The sequence below is a fragment of the Procambarus clarkii genome, chromosome 31, assembly GCF_040958095.1.
Source record: "Procambarus clarkii isolate CNS0578487 chromosome 31, FALCON_Pclarkii_2.0, whole genome shotgun sequence".
In the NCBI taxonomy this organism is placed as follows: Eukaryota; Metazoa; Arthropoda; class Malacostraca; order Decapoda; family Cambaridae; genus Procambarus; species Procambarus clarkii.
Genome location: NC_091180.1, coordinates 16,594,694 through 16,614,093, shown reverse-complemented (window position 1 = coordinate 16,614,093; position 19,400 = coordinate 16,594,694). Strand labels below are relative to the sequence as shown.

At 37.4% G+C, this 19,400-nt stretch overlaps 1 protein-coding gene across 9 annotated transcripts in view; it reads left to right on the top strand.

Moving 5' to 3' along the window:
• Positions 1-19,400, top strand: part of Fhos (Formin homology 2 domain containing) — a 256,586-nt gene that overhangs the window by 223,561 nt on the left and 13,625 nt on the right. For 5 of the 9 annotated variants that reach the window (XR_006772912.2, XR_006772914.2, XR_006772910.2 and 2 more), the window contains 10 exons: positions 127-361; positions 1,848-2,393; positions 3,262-3,382; positions 9,133-9,293; positions 11,093-11,278; positions 11,676-11,930; positions 13,593-13,735; positions 14,344-14,418; positions 14,917-15,109; positions 18,604-18,739. Coding sequence is in view for 4 of the 9 variants with exons in the window: in XM_069334410.1 (XP_069190511.1) it covers positions 127-361; positions 1,848-2,393; positions 3,262-3,382; positions 9,133-9,293; positions 11,093-11,278; positions 11,676-11,930; positions 13,593-13,735; positions 14,344-14,418; positions 14,917-15,109; positions 18,604-18,739 (2,051 nt within the window). In the remaining 5 variants the exon portion in view is untranslated. Of the gene's footprint in view, positions 1-126; positions 362-1,847; positions 2,394-3,261; positions 3,383-5,715; positions 5,809-9,132; positions 9,294-11,092; positions 11,279-11,675; positions 11,931-13,592; positions 13,736-14,343; positions 14,419-14,916; positions 15,110-18,603; positions 18,740-19,400 lie in introns of those variants that run through there. The other 4 variants (XR_006772909.2, XM_045743093.2, XM_045743095.2 and 1 more) reach the window with 2 other exon arrangements.

Genomic DNA, 19,400 nt, shown 5'->3' with positions numbered 1-19,400 from the left:
AAACATGTTTGGGTAACTTTAATCAATGTAAGATTCATAGTTATCAACGTCATTTTTCCAGATTTGCCGGGAGGTTAAAGATAGGGGTATCAGTTCTTCTGTTTTAATAAATTATTAATTTTTCAGCAACAATGTGGAGGATGAAAACCGTAAAAACAGTGAAATATCTGGCTTAAATAAGCAGGCATCATGGATGATGGATATGATGTACGGAAAAAGGGATGATGATGGAACGGGCCGCAGGGAGTCATTAAGTAACATACAGGATATTGCATCAAGAATATCCAGCCTTCAAGATAAAGAAAATGTAGATAATAATATGCGTTTACCTATTGAGATTAATTCCGGGGCTTCTGTTAAGGTATTTATTTCTTTGTGATTTTTTTTTTTTTTTAATATGATCTGAACAGATGGTGTGTGCCTACCTAACAGTGTTTACTTAACAGTGATTACGTAGGAGTGACATGTGATGAGGACACAGTTTGGTGTCAATTTGGCTAGTTACATTATGGTTACTAAGTCTGATTGTGTTTATAGTTCTGTACCATATTAGGTTCAGTTCTTCCTTGTTGAGGAGGAGGACCTGTTCTTTCAGAGTTTCTGACATTCTGTCTTCCTGCTCCTAAGGCTAGGTGAGACAAAATGTTTCTTCTGAATAACATTTGGGTCTATGTCTGCTTCATGTAAGAAGTGTTTGGTCCTTCTGCCTTGCTAGCAGGTAACACTGTTTTCTGCATGGCAATTGTTATTCTGTTTTTAAGTCCTTAAGTGGAAGGAGGTTTTCACTATCATTAGTATGGCTTTTCCTAGGTAAAATTATTTTGCTATCATGGCCCATTATATTGTGTTCAATTTTTTTATTCATATTTGCTTAGTAGATGTATGAAGACTCCAGGTGTTCTAGATATAACATTGTGCATGATGGATCTTCTTCTAACCTAAGTCCTGCTCGGTGAATTGCCAAAATCCCTAGTGCAAATCAAAAGCTCTGCCGAGTTGACTCGGGACTGATCTGTGATACCTTTGCTGCCACCATATTTCTGCTAGAGACCACTATAGTGTCTGGATGTTCACCTGCAGCACAAATGAGTGGTACTCAATATTATTCATCTCACCATATTTGACCCCTTTGAATTTTTGTGAAAAGCTATTTCCTGAGCTGTTTCATTTATCTGCTTTCCATCCCTACCAATCCTTTGACCCACTCATGTGTAGATTTCACTGCGAGGTCGTATGTTAGTTGGCATAAGTCATTAAACCCCAGGATGAGTAAGGTGCTACCTACTGATGGTGAGCAGTTGATTGGATCAGGAAGCTGCTGACAGCCCTTGTTTGGAGATCGCCTGTGATCACAAGCGAGAGCTTGGAAAGGCTTTAAAGTTATGTGGAACTTCTTTCTGGGGTGGTTTGAGTATTCTCAATAAAATGTTCTCAGAACATTAACTATGCAGGGATACTTAAAATTCCCTGTGGCAATATGCTATATGTTGCACATACCCAAATATACGATAAGCATCCAAGGACGCAATATGATCTTACATGAATTAACAGCTGAACAATACAGTTTAGAAAAAGAGGATTCCATAAAAGCTCAAAGCTTTATTTCTAATTTTATTGAATAGTTTCCAGTTTTTTGGCAATGTATTTTCAGTATGACTCTTTTTAAGCAAAATAAGCAAAACAATTATTTTCAGTTTCCTGCTGCTGTACTAGAGTTCTCAACTAGGACTGCTCATGTGCACTGTGTGTGGAGATGTAGAGAAACAGAGTTCATTTATACAGTCATACTGTACCTTTATGGGTAAGCGACTTAAATTAATCTTGATTTCTTGTCTTTTTACCTTCAGGAGCTCCAAGACAAAGTGATAAATTCCAGTACTGGTCAAGTCATGGAGGGTGAAAAGCAAGGACGTAAAGGTGACATTAGTGACCGCATTAATAAAATCAAGGATGGTTTATCGAAATCACATTCCAAAGGGGACGTAAAAGACAATCTCATTCAGTTACCAGAAGCACCTAAAAAGTCAGAAAATGACATCCAATGGGAGCTCCTGATCAAACACCTGAATCGACCCCTTCATCTCTGTGACTTAGACTTCACAGATCTGACAATGAATGATGACACACTCATAACAGAAACACAGAAAACTGGTGTACCACCTCCACCTCCGCCTCCACCTTCTGGGGTGCCATTGCCGCCTGGAGCCCCACCACCACCTCCGCCACCATCAGGAGTTCCGCCAGCCCCTGGGATGCCACCAGCTCCTCCAGCACCACCAGCTCCTCCATGCTCAGTAGACTCACCGCAGAATGGTTTAGATCCACACCTGCAAGAATTGTCTCTCCTCAAGCCTCATAAAACTAAGAAAACCATTAAGCTGTTTTGGAAAGAGGTTAGTTTTTAATATGCTGACAATAATGAGTTAATGATCACAATAATGAATAGATAATTACATTGAAGTAGAATGAATTTATAATCTTATTACAGTATTATGACTTTTTACGTATAGTGTAATGAGTTGATAGTAAGACTGTAAAATTTTTAATTGTATTAATAGTTCTTATGTGCAATTTAGGCTATAAGTATTGTTCTACTTTATGATTTGAATTTCTTATTTCCAGGATACAGTATGTCAAATTTACTTCTTAGAGAATAACATGGTTTATGGCTCAAAATTAAATGTTGGATGAAACTGTGAAAGATTCATAAACTTCTAATATTATAGTACTGTAATGGTAATTATATAACACAAAGTCCTTAGTTTATTCTTTTGGTGATGGTTTGCTCACAGGTCAAGAGATTCGTTCACTAAATATTCCTAATGAAGATTATCCATTGATGACATATGCTTTTTGTTAAGTTTGAGATCACATTTGATTCCATTCAAAGAAGGTTTACAACCGAGAGGTCCAGGGTTCAATTCCCATTCAGAGGACAGATGTTTGGCCAAATTTCCTTTCACCCGATGACTGTTCACCTAGTAGAAAATTGGTACCTGAACATTATATAACTCTAGTGGATTGCAAATAGGGGAAAGGTCAGTAGTTAGCCTAGGGGGGACCTGGATAAATCTAACAGGTCTCTTGTACCCCAAGTCAAAATTATAGTTTTGGAAATTTGGCTTCCAAATTGGAAGCCAAAAGCTGTAACCTTCTTATACTCCTATGTTACTCATCCCTTTTTCTCCAGACTGGTGCCTTCCCACCTTATGGGAGTCTGAAGCAGGTAATGTTGATGTATCTTAAGTATAATTTCCACAGGTTCGAGAGGACCCTCGAATACACGATGGCACTGTATGGGATAAGATAGAAAATGTTTCCATTGACACTCAAAAACTTGAACATCTATTTGAGTCCAGAGCGAAGGATCTCATTGCAAAGGTAAGGGGGAAAATGCCATCCTTCTCCAGATTTTCTTCTTAAACGTGTGTAGCAAAAAAAAACAAATATATTACAAAATTCATGTACTGTATTGTGCAAGTTATGCTCATCATAGGCTCCCAATAATAGTAAATTAAGCGTAATTAAGTTTTGGTTATAAATTTTACACTGAAATTACTGTACAGTATTTGTTTTTGCTGGGAAAATAAAGTGAGACCTTGTTTATTTAATTATTCAATCACATCACCACATATGTAATATGTAATTACATATGTCTGCTAATAGTACATATGTGATCACCACATGTTACATTTGCACCGTATTCTGACTCACTGTCACATCGTATTATTAGTGTTGGAAAGTAGAATTTGTGTATATATTCAAATCTGCAAGTGATTGAGGGGAAAATAAACAAGAGTGACAATGAGATGGTTTTATTATACAGTATAGGAATCTTTGATTGTTAAGGCCCTTTATTAGGAGTATTATCTGATGAATACTGAATTACTGTTGTCAATTACAGTGCCTCAGCCTGTATCTCAATTACAGCTGCCCATCTTGTATCTCAACTACAGTGGCCCATTTTGCATCTTATTTTTTCACAAATAATTACTGTACTATTGTTTTTAAGCAAGACATAACTGACAAATTTCCAACTATTAAATGGTAAATACACAAGGTCTTATTCGAATCACATTGCAATATATTCCCCTGCTGTGAAGTATCACCAATGAATACATTAATGCCTGTGTTTGATTGTGATAATCCTGACTGCTAATATGCTTCGTTGCATTCAGGATAACCATACAAACTTTTAGCTTGGCTAACTTTGCTAAACTATGTACTAGTTCATTGGTGGCGAGCGGAAATAATGCCACACCCTCCAGGGCCACACCCTCCAGGGCCACACCCTCCGGGCCACACCCTCTGGGCCACACCCTCCAGGGCCACACCCTCCAGGGCCACACCCTCTGGGCCACACCCTCTGGGCCACACCCTCCAGGGCCACACCCTCCAGGGCCACACCCTCCAGGGCCACATCCTTCAGGGCCACACCCTCCAGGCCACACCCTCTGAGGGCCACAACCTCCAGGGCCACACCCTCCAGGGCCACACCCTCTGGGCCACACCCTCCAGGGCCACACCCTCCAGGGCCACACCCTCCAGGGCCACACCCTCCAGGGCCATACCCTCTGGGCCACACCCTCCAGGGCTACACCCTCTGGGCCACACCCTCCAGGGCCACACCCTCCAGGGCCACACCCTCTGGGCCACACCCTCCAGGGCCACACCCTCCAGGGCCACACCCTCCAGGGCCACACCCTCCAGGGCCACACCCTCCAGGGCCACACCCTCCAGGGCCATACCCTCTGGGCCACACCCTCCAGGGCCACACCCTCTGGGCCACACCCTCCAGGGCCACACCCTCCAGGGCCACACCCTCTAGGGCCACACCCTCCAGGGCCATACCCTCTGGGCCACACCCTCCAGGGCCACACCCTCTGGGCCACACTGTCCAGGGCCACACCCTCTGGGCCACACTGTCCAGGGCCACACCCTCTGGGCCACACCCTTCTTGCCACAGCACATCCTCCACAAACACACTCACACACACATGCATGTGGTAATATAATAATGCCGGCCCTAATGACCAAAATTATCTAGCTGAATTTTCCTAAAATATTTAATTTTCAATCTTTTTGTTTTATATTTATAAATATAAAACCTAAATATATCAAAGCTAAATAAACCTAACCTAAATATACCTATAATATTAAAAAACTCTGAATAATGTCATTAAAATTAGGCCCAAATATATATTAGTAATTAATGTTTTAAGGTAAATGTTTTAAAGTAATATAATTTTTAAGTTATGCTGCACTGTATAAATGTTCACAGATGCATAGGTGAAAAGCTTGCGTCTTGTCTGTAATAATAGGCGACACATTTAGCAACTCGTGGAATGCTCACCTAGTTAAATGCTAAATCCTCAATATGCATGTGTTTTGATATATTGCAAAGAAATTAAATGTGAACAGCAGGTATTAAATATGCCCGTGTTATATTACTGCCATGACCTGACCTGACTGATGACTGCACTCTACTGGTCTACTGTTATTAGAGCAAGCTGCGGGCACAGTGGGCCCAGCACGCTCATGCAACTTTACTCAGCATTGTATGGGATTTATCGCGTGACACACTCATTGGTTATGTCAGCATGGGACCTGTGCTAACATTGGTTATGTCAATATGGGACCTTTTGCTAACATTGTGTAGGTCATGAAATTCATATTATTGCAGACAGTACTGTATAAGATATTCTCCTTTTGATAGCTGTTATGTAACAACCCTCACTGGTGGTGTAAACTGCAGTGCACCTTGCAAGGTGTTACCATCATTCACATTTCAATATTTTAACCCCGAAAGGTAAATACTAATCTTCCTTCACAATCACAGATCTGTACATATTTGTAGTACAGTACTGCTGTGGTTCCCAGCTTTTCAGCCATATATAAAACAATGCTTTCCTTAACAGCTTATAAAGCCTCAGCATTTTTGTTTTTGCTCCATATATAAATGCTATGTATTATTAAATGCTAATAATATTTTGTCTGTTTCACTTGCTATATAACCGTGCTGCTGCCGACCCTAGGAGGTAAGTCAGGCTTTATTTTAATATTATATGCGCTGGTGCCTTTTTAAATGTTTTTCTCTTATGCTCCTGTTGTTGATTTGATTTTTAAGATTGTGGATATTTTGTGATAAATTTAAAGATTTCTTTTGGGGATAATATAGATTTCATTATTAGAAAATGCTGTATTTCATTGTAGTGTGATAATGAAATTGTCATAATCAAGTGCTCGTTATAAAATGCATTTTATCTTCGGATGTTGAAAATCAAATCACTGCTTGCACAGATTCACCTGCATGGGGATGCCAAACCTCACTCGTTGTTTGTGTTGTGCTATCTCATCTCTCTCCTCAGCCATTTTCTACTCTGCATTCTTTTATTAAGGTGCTTCGAGTTTTATTTACTATGTATAAAATACCTGTTTTATCAATATACTGTATACTGTATGCACATTGTGACTGGTAATTAATTTTAGCTTCTTGTCCACATTATTCCCTGTAGTTAGAGGGGTAACTTTTTACCGTGTCTAGCAAGTGTTTTCTTAACGATATTTCTTGATCTATTGCAGCTTATTGTATGCCTGAGTAATTTGTTACGGTTCAAACTCTACCTTTACTTGTTTTTCTGTCTTTTTTCAACTGTGTTTCTTTGTTCAACAGTATAAATTAGCAGCATTGAGTGTGTTGTTCTCTTGTTAGTATAGTTGAAGGGTTGTAGTGTAAGGTGGAAGCTCTCTGCGATAGGTAGAGGATCTCTGCGATAGATGAAGGATCTCTGCGATAGATGGAGGATCTCTGCAATACGTAGAGGTTCTTTGCGATAGATGGAGGATGTTGATCCGGATATTTCCTTCAGAAGGTCAGATGTAACACAAACAAGGAGCAACAGTTTCAAGCTCAACAAGCCACAATGTAGGACTGAGAACAGGAGATGCTTTTTCACCCACAGGGTTATTAACCCTTGGAACTGCCTACCCGCCGAAGCTGTAACTGCCAAAACTGTGTTAGAGTTTTAAAATATACCTGGAAAAGATCATCAAGGCAAATGGGGGGACCTTCAAGAAGCGGCCGGCTTCCTGTCCTCATCAAGGCCGCTAGTGTTAGTGGCCCTCAGGTAAGTCGGGTAAAAAAATAAAAATCAATAAATAAAAAGTAACCATCAGAATCTGAATGGTTTTACAGACCTGAAAGTGCATTCATAAATATTTGGAGGTACCAACAGTTTTTACAAGGACTGAGCTGAGTTCATCCATCAGAAAACTGCACAGTTCAATGCTAACCTACGTGATGTAGAATGCTGATGGCTTGCTCGGTTGTGTAATCAACACAACGTGATTCAATTGTGTGTAATATGTCTGCTCTTGACTTATATAAATACAGTAGGGAATTGTGAATTGATTTGATTTTATCTCTTGTGCAGGTGGAGATAAAATCTAGCTGCACTGAGATATAATCAACAGTTAACCCTGATTTCCACTCAAACTGTTACTACAAAAATAACAAACTGGTCAGCCTACAGCTATAGTGTAGTGAAGCAGCCACCAGTCTTGTTGGTAAACATTAATGTGCAGAAAAGTTCATATTTTTTTGGCAAGAGCTTTTAAAGACCGAAAATTAGGAAAACAAGAAAGGAGAAAACAGACTGAGAATGAGAGAAAATGGTAGTCTTATTGATGGTATTGTTGTATTTAAGACTATCCAGTAGGTTGTGATAGTGGTGGTTGTAGAGTAGCACCGTGTTCTTCTCGTGGCTGTCTCTCGGGCACACCCAAGGTTTACTCTATTGCCCAATTTGACACTACAGGTACTGTATTCTATTGTCGAAAGTCTGATTGACAATGAATTTAAAATATGTCGTTGATAAACATTGAGTAGTTTGATTTGTATTTGAGACCTGTAATACATAATTTAGATATATTTTTACAGCATTGCATTTATTGTTTTTTAAATTTCTGTATACAAGGATTAAGTTTGCTTCCCGAGATGTTTTCTAATTTATACCTACTCTATACATACGTATATGTAAATTATATATATATATATATGCATATATATATATATATGTACTATATACACATGTATGTACTAGCCAGTATTATGACTGGGGTTATGTTATTAGGTAGTCAATGATACAGAATGGGATTAGAGAAACTTCTAGTTTTATAACTTGTGGATACCTTGTGTTCCCTGGGACACCATGGACTAACTTCTGAAACGTAATTATTGCAACCCCCCACTTCCCATGTTGATAAGAAAGGGGGGCATTTGACTGTCAGTAAGCAGAACATAATAAAAATAGGTCCCCAGGCCAAATTTTGTAAATGATTTACACAAATTATATTATAAGTCACTTATTCTTGTGATATGAATCAGTGTTTTTTGCATTGAAATAATTTTATTTCATACAATAAATACTGTTTACTTTTTAAATAAATACTGATTATGGCTACACATCTGACACTACTGCCTTTGTAAATCATTTACTTACATTTGATTTTTATCTGCAGTAGGTACCATTATTTTTCAATCGTCACTGTCCAAAGTGGATAAACCAGTTTTCAAAGTTTGTGATAATTTAATCTGAATGATTTGTCCTAATTCTTTGCTTCACATATTGAGAAGATAATTAGTAATGTTTCAGAAATTGTGTTCATGGGGAGTGTGTGTTGCTTGGAGGTTGTCTCCCTGGTGAAGGTGTGGAATGTGACGTGACGTGACCCCTGACCATGTGACTGTCTCTTGTTTGACTCTTGTGATGTTTAAGTTCCTATGTGTCTTGTCATTATATTATATCAACTTTGATAATAATTTATATTAGATCCTGAAATGAATTTAGTTAATGTATAAATTCTTGTGTGACATTATATCATGCAAACATTTACTATGAGGATAGTGATGATGCTTTTAACATTGCTAAACATCTGAATCTAATATAATCCTAAAAAAAAAATTGTGTGTATTTGTAAGACAGGAATTTTTTACACAATTTACAATCTACAGTGCTTCTGGCAGTTCAGATTTCTGCCAGCTTAAGTAGTATAATATTCTACAAATCATTAACAAATGGGATGCCTGCTCGGTTTATACATAACCTTTTAAACAGTCTTCCTCCGTGTCTACAGAAGCAACAAGAACAAAAGGGGGTGAAAGAATTGATAGTATTGGATCCCAAACGCTCAAATGTCATAAATATCGGCATGACTAAGCTACCGCCGCCACGTACTATCAAGACCGCAATTCTAAAGATGGATTCTTCAATCATCAACCGAGAAGGCATTGAGGTGACAATTTTGTATTTTCATGGTGTTTTTATTTTGACTTGTATATTTATAGTGAAACTTTTGGTGAAAAAGAGAAATTAAGACTGGCCCTGCATACATACTGTACGCAATTAGTATACTGTATTGTATAAGAATGGAGTTTAAATATACAGTACTGGGAGGTAAATACAGTATAAGAAAAGATCTAAATAAAACAAAAGGCTTATGTTGTAGGCTAGTAGATTAGCTTGTGTTGCCTTGTGTAGGCTTACTTCTGAATTTCTGGGTGGGACGAGGTGTTTGGCTACTTATCCTAATGCCTCTGTTCACCTTTCAGTAATTTGCCAACCGTTGAATAATAATGTGCTTCCTGTCACTAACAATGGGGAAACCAAAACAAATACTGTACTGTACAAAATTGCTGCATTATGCAGTTGCATAGAGCACTTGTAAGCAATCTTATCAAGCTATGTTTTGATTTCTTGATCATTCTTCCCTGTGGACCATGGCGATGAGTACTAGTGTCAATAGCAAACATCTTGTCAAGCTGCCTTGTTCAGATTTTGTCAGCTTAGCCATGTCGTCCATGATAAGATGGCTCCTCTTCCTGGGTTAGTCACACTACTGTTCATACCTATTTTTCCACTCAAAAATAACAAAATATCGTTGGAAAATAATACAAAATCATAAGTTATGAGAGGTCACTATATACAGTCAGAGAAAAACACAATTTTTAATAACTGTTCAACTTAAAACATAATAAAAAATAAATACAGTGGCAACTCGATTAACGAATTTAATCCGTTCTGGCACCGAGCTCGTCATGTGGAAAACTTGTCTTGCAAAACAACAACACTACTATCGTTGGAGGTGTCCGAGAACCAGCGGGAACCCTTGTTAATCGAGCGAAAGCTCGTCAGTCGAGACAAATTGTCTGCGAGTGGTTTGCTCGTTACTCAAAATGCTCGTAACTGGAGTCGCTTGTCAGTCGAGGTTCCACTGTATACAGTACTGTATATAATGTTAAATATTACAGAAATTAATTTACTGCTAAAGACAGGATAATCAGTTAAAATTATACAAAATCAATATGACATGTCAATACAGAGTTGGGGTGGTGTATAAAGATATCTGGCTGAAACACACATCATATTATATTTCACCAATATTTTGACAATTGGGAAATGATTTCTTCCAAATATTGTGATCCACTGTGGTGGTCAAGTCAGGCAAGGCTGCATTGTGAATTTGTATTTGTAAGTATTATTCTCCAGTTATCGAATTCAGATAATAAAAAAATGCCTAATATGTCTGCTTATATTAATAAGACTTAATTTATAAAATTTATTGTATTTCACATTTTGTACACTATCAGATAATTAAATTCCAGTTTATTTCCAGTTAGATTGAAGTCTTGGTTGTGACAACAAGTGATGCCATTTTAATTTAGAATGTGATCTTGACTCTGCTAGTGGTCGTGGATATTTTCAAATAACATTAGATCTTGACAAATATAGTGAGCTAATTTGTTAGAATTAGATGCTGACAACAATATTAGAATTAAATTATATCTGTAATATGGTAATTAGGTAATTAGCTCTTAACTGATACTACATTACACCTTAATTGTAATACTGAACCAAGCCATTTTCAGATATAATTAGTTCATTACAGTGATACTGAATGATCAATGGGGAGACCTTTGACAAGCCCTGCTGATTTACTTTACCCCCTCGAGGTAACCAGACATAGTGGCCCTCAGGTAATTCAGGTTAAGAATGGTAATAGGGATATCACTTTATACCCTTATCCTTCTGCAGAAATTATTGACAACAATGTTGCCAACACCTGATGAGAAACATAAGATTCAAGAAGCTGCCATTAGCAACCCTGAGCTGCCTCTGGGCTCAGCAGAGCAGTTCCTCATGATGCTCTCGTCCATCTCGGAACTTCCTGCCAGATTAAAACTCTGGATCTTCAAACTAGACTATGAGAACATGGAAAAGGTAAGTGAAAGCTGCCCAGGTAGTTGTACATGTATCATGCAGTATTTGCTACTTGAGAGAAGGAAAAGTAATGGGGGGTGTTAAAGTTATTTGTTTAAATTTAGTTATTTTTATGATTTATCCATTTTGTAAAATATAATTAACTGCGTAAGAAGTCCTATGACTCTTGTTTGCAAGAGCTCTTCCACCTACAGCTCATTTTAAAGACTTAACATGCTTGTTTTCCCTGTAATATAATTCTTTTGTAAACATCATAGTGGTGTTCAGGCACTGAATTGATAGTTTGGAAGCTAGAGCTCTGTAGGAAATGGGAAACAAAGGAATAGATTTTACACCTGTTTATTAGTTTTCCTTATGCTAATAGTTTATTTTGTTCCTTTTTGTTTAATTAAAATAGGAAGTTGCAGAACCATTGATGGACTTGAAGCAAGGAGTTGAAGATCTTCAAAAGAATCATACTTTCAAAATCATCTTGTCGGTCCTCCTGTCTGTTGGTAATTTCCTTAATGGTACAGAATGCCGAGGCTTCCAAATTGAGTACTTGTCTAAGGTGCCCGAAGTAAAAGACACAGTTCACAAGCACTCTCTTCTCCACCATTTGTGTCACATGGTCATTGAAAAGTTCTCAGACACTTCAGATCTATATTCAGAGGCAAGTTAATTACAAGTTTTTCATTTAATTGTAAGAGAAGCTGGCTAGCATGTCATGAGAGATTTGTTACACAAGCCACAACAATAGTTACAATACTGTACTGTTATGTTCCCTGACCGCAGAAAAAAAAATCGTAGGGTGACATTTTGGCCGCAGTAGGGCGAGGAAGTCTGGCAAAATTGAGGCGTTGACAGAGTAAACGTCTGAGGCGGTCAGCTCCACCCGAGCTGTCAGGCAGGAGTTGCCACAAAGATGACATTACCTAATTATTTCAGTGTCTCTGATTAATTTTTTAATTTTTTTTGCAGTAATATTATTCAATAGTGTGTAGTTTGATATAGTATTTATATAATAAAATGTGTGAACCATCGCTATACTCAAAAGTATGGTGTGCGTAATAGTGATTCAATTATTATGTTCATAAAACAATAAACAAATAGTTTAGCTGTTATTACACTATATACACAGGTTATATATAAGTATCTGCATGTTTTGTTCACCATAACCAAGCACTAAGTTGGTATGGTGAGTCAAAACAACAAGAGTGGCTGCCACACACCAGCCAGCAAATGCCACCTCCTTCCCTCTCACCTCACTCACCAACATTCCTCCTACCACCATACTGTTTTTGCTTTTATTAAACTATATACACAGACATTATATATATATATATAAGTATCTACATGTTTTGTTCACCATAACTGTACAACTAAGCTGGTATGGTGGGTTCAGACAATAACAGAGATTGGCACACACTCAGCTGATGCTGTCAGCTGACATCTGCCACATATTGTCAGCTACAATGTGTGTGGCCGGTCCAGCCAGCCTGCGGTCTATCCTCGTACCCATGACATTCGTAAGCTTGCTCCTTTGGCTGCTGTCTTTGGTAACATGTAACATGTTTGGTAACTATGGTTTGTTTTGTTATGCCTACCTTTCTGGGTGCCAAACCCCGATCGATGGGAGACATGGAATGCTTCCAAACACATGGGGGGTTTCTATAGGCCATTGTTCCTCGTGTCTCTCTGAGGGGGGGGGGAGGTTCTGGATCATGGTCTCTGGTAGGCAAAAATTCCATCGACTGATGCTACAGTCTAATACATACATACATGTCAGCCCGGTAAGCTCCAGGGGAGCCTCCGGGGCTCACCCAGAATATGGCATTTCATTACATTCAATGCTGATTTTATTTAGATGATTTTTGCTTCACTGTGTTGAATTTTCTCCAAAGAAATTGTTCTTTTCTTTGTATGCTATTTATAAAACTATTTATTACAACCTAGGATATTTATTCTTTCCTATTATCCTATTATATACCATTTGTGTACATTAAATTTTGCAGAAATTGTTCAGTTTATCTAAATTTTCTTGAACTACATGTATGTGCAGTCTTTTGCTACTTTCTACTTTCATCACATTTTGGCATTTACAAGAATGCTCATGTATGCTCATGTCTTGTTGGATCATTCATATAAATAAGCTTATCTAAGGTTCTCGGTGAATATACACAAGCTTACTTTAGTTCTGGTCTAAGTTCAGGACTAATGTATACTTGCTGGTTGGCCAATAAGCTCTTTTGGTGGCCATAATATACTGAGAACATTTGACATGTTTTAATCCCTACACCAGACCAAAGCCTCACAAGGGTCACTCTTCTTGTAGATTGGTGCTATCACACGTGCCTCAAAGGTGGATTTTGAAGAGCTGTCTAGCAACATTGATAAGATGGAGGTAGACTGCAAGGAGTCGTGGGACCATCTCAAGGCCATCGCAAAACACGATGGCCCAACGCAGATTAAACTCAAGTAAGCTATCTTTTCAGTGTCATTATACTAAATGTTATCTGTTTCTTGATGTACTGACAATCTCTTTAGGAATGATTGAGAAGAGATGATTTACACATTAAATGACTACTATAAACTTAAATTACATTATTAGAGTATGAAAATAATCTATTTATGAATGCTTACTAATAGATTCAGATTAAAATTGTGTATAATGTTGGCATATAAAATGCAAACATTAACATCTGTATTTATAGAGTACAGTACACATGATAATGTGCAAATCACCATATTACTCATGGGTTTTCAATACTTTTTCATGCACACCTTCATGTTAGACTATTAAATAGCTTAGCAGATTAAGGGTTAAGATGTACTGGATAACTGATATGCTTTTCTGATTTTTCATCATCAATTATCACATTTTATGTTTATGGTATGTGCAAATATTTTATCAATTAAGTTTGTAGATACACTACTATAATTAAGGTAATTTTTCAGTGAATCATAAGTAGTTACCAGATGTGAAGCAGCCTGTCTGTTATCTATTCCTTCTCTTTCTCATGAAATATAACATAGATTATAAACATAAAGTACGATATATACTAATTTTCTATATTTCTCTTCAGAATGTCTGAATTTTTAGCAGACTGTGCCGAGCGTATAATTGTTCTGGGCATTATTTATCGACGAGTAATGACCAGGTGAGTAACCCAGGGCAGAGCCCACAGTGTTTGAACCACTAGTGTAAACATGCCACCATCACACAGAAAACAGATTTATGGTGTTCCATTCACCTTAAATCTTCCCATAATCCCTAAGATTTCCCACTAAACTTAAGATGTTCTACTAACCCAAAGTTTCGTCCACATCCTAAGTTTTCACCAGCCCTCAGGTTCCCATTAGCCCCTAATTACTTGTACTGAAATTGCATTAGTGAAGTGTTTTACCTTAAAAAGTGCTGGTTAAAAAGTAAATTAAAGTCAAAACAAATTTAGTTCATTGACTAAAAAAATGAGCTACTTGCCTACTAACCTTATTTTTTGCAAGACAAGCACTGGCAAACAGACATTTTCAGTCGGTGATAGATAAGCTAACTCGGTGTATTGGATGTGACTTTCCTCTATTGTACTGTACTAGCATACTAAATAAACATTTTGAGTACAGTATACAGATTTTAACTGGTAATATTATTTGTGCAGATTTCAACGGTTCTTGGTGTGGTTGGGTTCCCCATTACACATGGCTCAAGAAATTAAAGTACAGCACGTTTGTTCGACCATTAGCGAGTTTGCTCTTGAGTATCGAACCTGCCGAGAACGTGTCCTGCAGCAGATTCAGAAGAAGGCAAACCATCGGGAGAGGAATAAGACCCGTGGAAAGATGATCATGGAGGTATGCAGTGGTTAAAAATATCTTTGTCTAAATTTATTTATTGCTAGTAGAAATGAGGTTGTTCTAGTAAAATATTGTATTAGGAAATACCCATCAAACATTTTATTCATCTCGGAGGAATAACAGTATGAGAAAGAGGATTATGGAGGTATGGATTGATAAAAATTGACAAATCAATTATAGTACAGTATTATTATATTTTTATAAATAAGATTACCAAACTACTTATTCTGTACTATACAGTACAGTACTGTATTAGAGTTGTGAAAGGCTGCACCCAGTATGGTACAAGATTGCTGTTGTTCTTACAAGTTTCCTTACCCATGCAAGTTTTATTGGTAAAGCTTGAAGATCATTAAACTTCAGTAAAAATTTATGCAATTACCATTTATATAGTTAACATATATGTTTCATCCAAATGGTGTATTATATGTAATTTTATCCACTCAGCTTCATTAACTTAGCACCATAATTTTGGCTCTCCTCTCATTATAACATTGGTAAGTGAAGTATTTGTTATAGGTAATTACACCACCATTATGGAACATTTAGGGCCTAATGCTTTTTTGTAGGTATAATCTTGAGGTTATCTTGAGATAATTTCGGGGCTTAGTGTTCCCATAGCCCGGTCCTTGACCAGGCCTCCTTTTTGTTACACCCCCCCAGGAAGCAGCCCGTAGCAGCTGTCTAACTCCCAGGTACCTATTTTACTGCTAGGTAACAGGGGCATCAGGGTAAAAGAAACTCTGCCCATTTGTTTCCGCCTCCACTGGAGATCGAAACTGGAATCTTAGGTCTACGAATCCGAAGTGCTGTCCACTCAGCTGTCAGGTCCCTGGCCCCTAATTAACAGCCTTGATTCATATTCATCCCAGAAAAAGTATTGAATCTAAAAAAATAGTATTAGACTTAGTGATGAATTAGTATATGTTAAGGGGTTTCATTCAAGTCAAAAAAATAAAAATAATGTATTTTTCCGGAGTTTGAATGTCTTTAGGAAGTGTCAATATAGTACAAATATAGATTTCCATTGTTAGGGACAGGAAGACTCTTTTGCTTATCAAGATTCACCATAGGCCAACTACTGACCTTTGCCAGTGAAGCAACCCCCAGCTGTTGATCTACTCTCGGGTGTTTATTTACTGATAGGTGGGCAAAGGCATTGGGTGTAAACTAACATGTCCAAATGACTCAAACTGCACCAAAATTAAACTCCAAGTCCTATTGGTTGTGATTCGACTTTGCTCACCACATCACTACTCAGTTTGCTGGGCTCTATATTGATAATTTCTGGAAAGTACTTTTATATTAATATACATGTTTGATATGCAATTTAACACATTAATATAGCTCAATATAAGCATAATAATGCATCCAATCAAAGCTGAAAGATAGAAGAAGAAGAAGAGGTGATACGATCATGCAAATAGAAACAGGAATCAACACAACTGACAAGAACTTCTCTAACCTGCAATTTCATGAACAACCAGCCATAGGTTCAAGCTAAGGAAACAAATATGTCAAAAATATACGAGACTTCTCTTTTTGCAAACAGTCATAGACGGAACAATAGTGAGGTTGCGGCGTATGTCATAACTATCATTACTGTAGTTTCAAAGCATCTTATGACAAAGTTTATAAGGAAGACAAGATACCATGAGCATCACTCTCATCATGTAACAACAATTAGATAATTACTTGGTCTAACTCTTGATACTGTAAAAAGAGAAATTTAGGATAGTTTAAATCTAGGCAAGTACTGTAATAGTTTACTAGTACATTGACCTGTAGTGCAGTCAACTCCCAACTAATTGGTTGTGGGTTGATCTCAAGTCAAGGGAAGATGTTTGCTCATATTTTCTTATACCAAGTACTTCTGTTCACCTAGCAGTAAATAGATACATACTTTAAAATTAGTTGACTGTTGTGAATTGCATCCTTAAGAATGGCAGGTTATTGTCTAGGGTATATTGATGAATCTAAATTGGCTTCCTAATGCCAACATTGCAGAGCCATGTCAGGGACAGGAAGTATAAGCTTATCAAAGCTGCTCTAATGATGAGCATTTACATATCATCACCGGTCCAGCTACTTGCCAAACCCAGCAGAAATGAACCTGTCTGTCTGAGTAACATGCACATCAACCACTGCTTTCTGGCCACAACTATACCACGGAAAGACTGTTTAATCATAAATGGTAAAGCATAAGCCTGGATAGAAAACGAGCTGTAAAATACTATTCGGTGTAGATACGCACTGAGTAAAGGTATATAGCACTTGAATACTTAGACATGTGGTGTTGTCATCACTGTTCACTCTACCTCTCTCTCTCTCTCTTTCTCCCTCTCTCTCTCTGCAGGAGCCAGATTACCGAGCCAATGGAATCATCAAGCCTTGTTTGAAGAGCCGATCGGTATTTGACTAATGTGTCATGGGCTGTTGAAATGCTTCTTAACCTTATATTTATTACAGTTAATAATTATGTTGGAGAATATGCTCATTAGTCAGTTTCATTTTGTTTTCTAAGATTTTATATATGATTTTTACTTTATTTTATTACTGAATTAATGTTATGTTGTTTTGTTTAGTGATGCTGTGTCAATAATATATGCTATATGGTAAATGATTAATTGTCTTAAGACATCATAATTATCATCATCAGTTGTGGCAGGGCAGTTAATCTCTCCAGCCACCAGTCTAGTTATCATATACTGAATGACTACACAGAAAAATATCTTATGATTAGATAAAATGTTGCTAAGAAAAAAATGTGTAGTAAGAATGTAGCATTGAAGTTTGAAAGTTTAAATATATTAGTCCACAGTTATAATATTGCTCGTCTATACATATCACCTTCGTCTAAATCTAATGTATTGGGACTAAAGTGAGTTTTGTCTGGTCAATTCTTCAGAATAACCAGTCGCTACAATAGCTTTACAAACAAATAATAAATTATTAATATTTATCATTTCAATAATAAGGACATCTATAAATGTTCAAAATTATCTTTATTTTTGTTAATTTTATTTATTTATAAATATTTTTGTTTTGACGCTTTCAACCAATTAAATGTTTTTAAAAGTAACAGTATATTTCTAAAACAAATCTGAGTTTTGAAGCTAACATTAGTCAATACAATCATTCTGGTGTATGTTATTTGAAATTTTATTAGAAATTTGACAAAGAAACTTGAACCTGTGGTCCTTGATACAATTCAATACTGATATGATTGTTGTTGCATTAAGATCTGCACGGTAGTAGTAGTAGTAGTATGATCTTTATTATCCTTGATGTCTCCCTCAGTAAGGAGAGTGACTGGACACATTCTATAGGTAGTGTCAATACAGTAACTGCTTGTATGTGCTTTTCCTTCATCATGTTAGTGTTATCGGAGTACATATGCAACATTTTATTACTTAGCATCTGATCTCGTTAAATAACGATAAATGTCTCAAGTTATTTTGTGAACTAATGTAATATTCCCTCTCAAATAGATGGAGAAGTTCAAGAGACCAAAACAGACTAAAGAGGAAAAGGCCGACTCAGACCTGAGGCAGCTTCTTAACTATTCCGATGTTTCGGACACTGAGACCATACGAGGCAAGAATACTTGGAGAAGAACGAGAGACGGTAAGAACTGTACAGTATTGTGCAGAAGCCTGATCACCTCACATCACTGCAAGAGAAGAAACAAGGAAGACATGATTGCCATATAAAACATACTCAAGAGAATAGACAAGGCAGACAAAAATAGGCTATTTAGCATGGGTACTACACTAACACGGGGACACAGATGGAGTTACAGAGTTGTTAGAATTTAAATACAATTACCTAAAAGTAAATAGATAAATGAGAGTAACTCAACTATTGTACTTAGCAAGTTGTGCTTGTGGGGGTTGAGCCTTGGCTCTTTGGTCCCGCCTCTCGACCGTCAATCTACTGGTGTACAGATTCCTGAGCATCTCGAGCTCCATCATATCTATATTTGAAACTGTGTATGGAGTCAGCCTCCACCACATCACTGCTTAATGCATTCCATTCACTAACTACTCTGACACTGAAAAAGTTCTTTCTAATGTCTCTGTGGCTCATTTGAGTACTCGGCTTCCACCTGTGTTCCCTTGTGCATGTACCATCTATGTTAAATAATCCATCCTTGTCTACCCTATCAATTTCCCTGAGAATTTTGTATGTGGTGATCATGTCTCCCTGAGCTCTTCTGTCTTTCTGCACATGAGGTGCAGTTTACGCAGCCTTTCCTCATAACGCATGTGGAAAGGGTCCAGTTGAT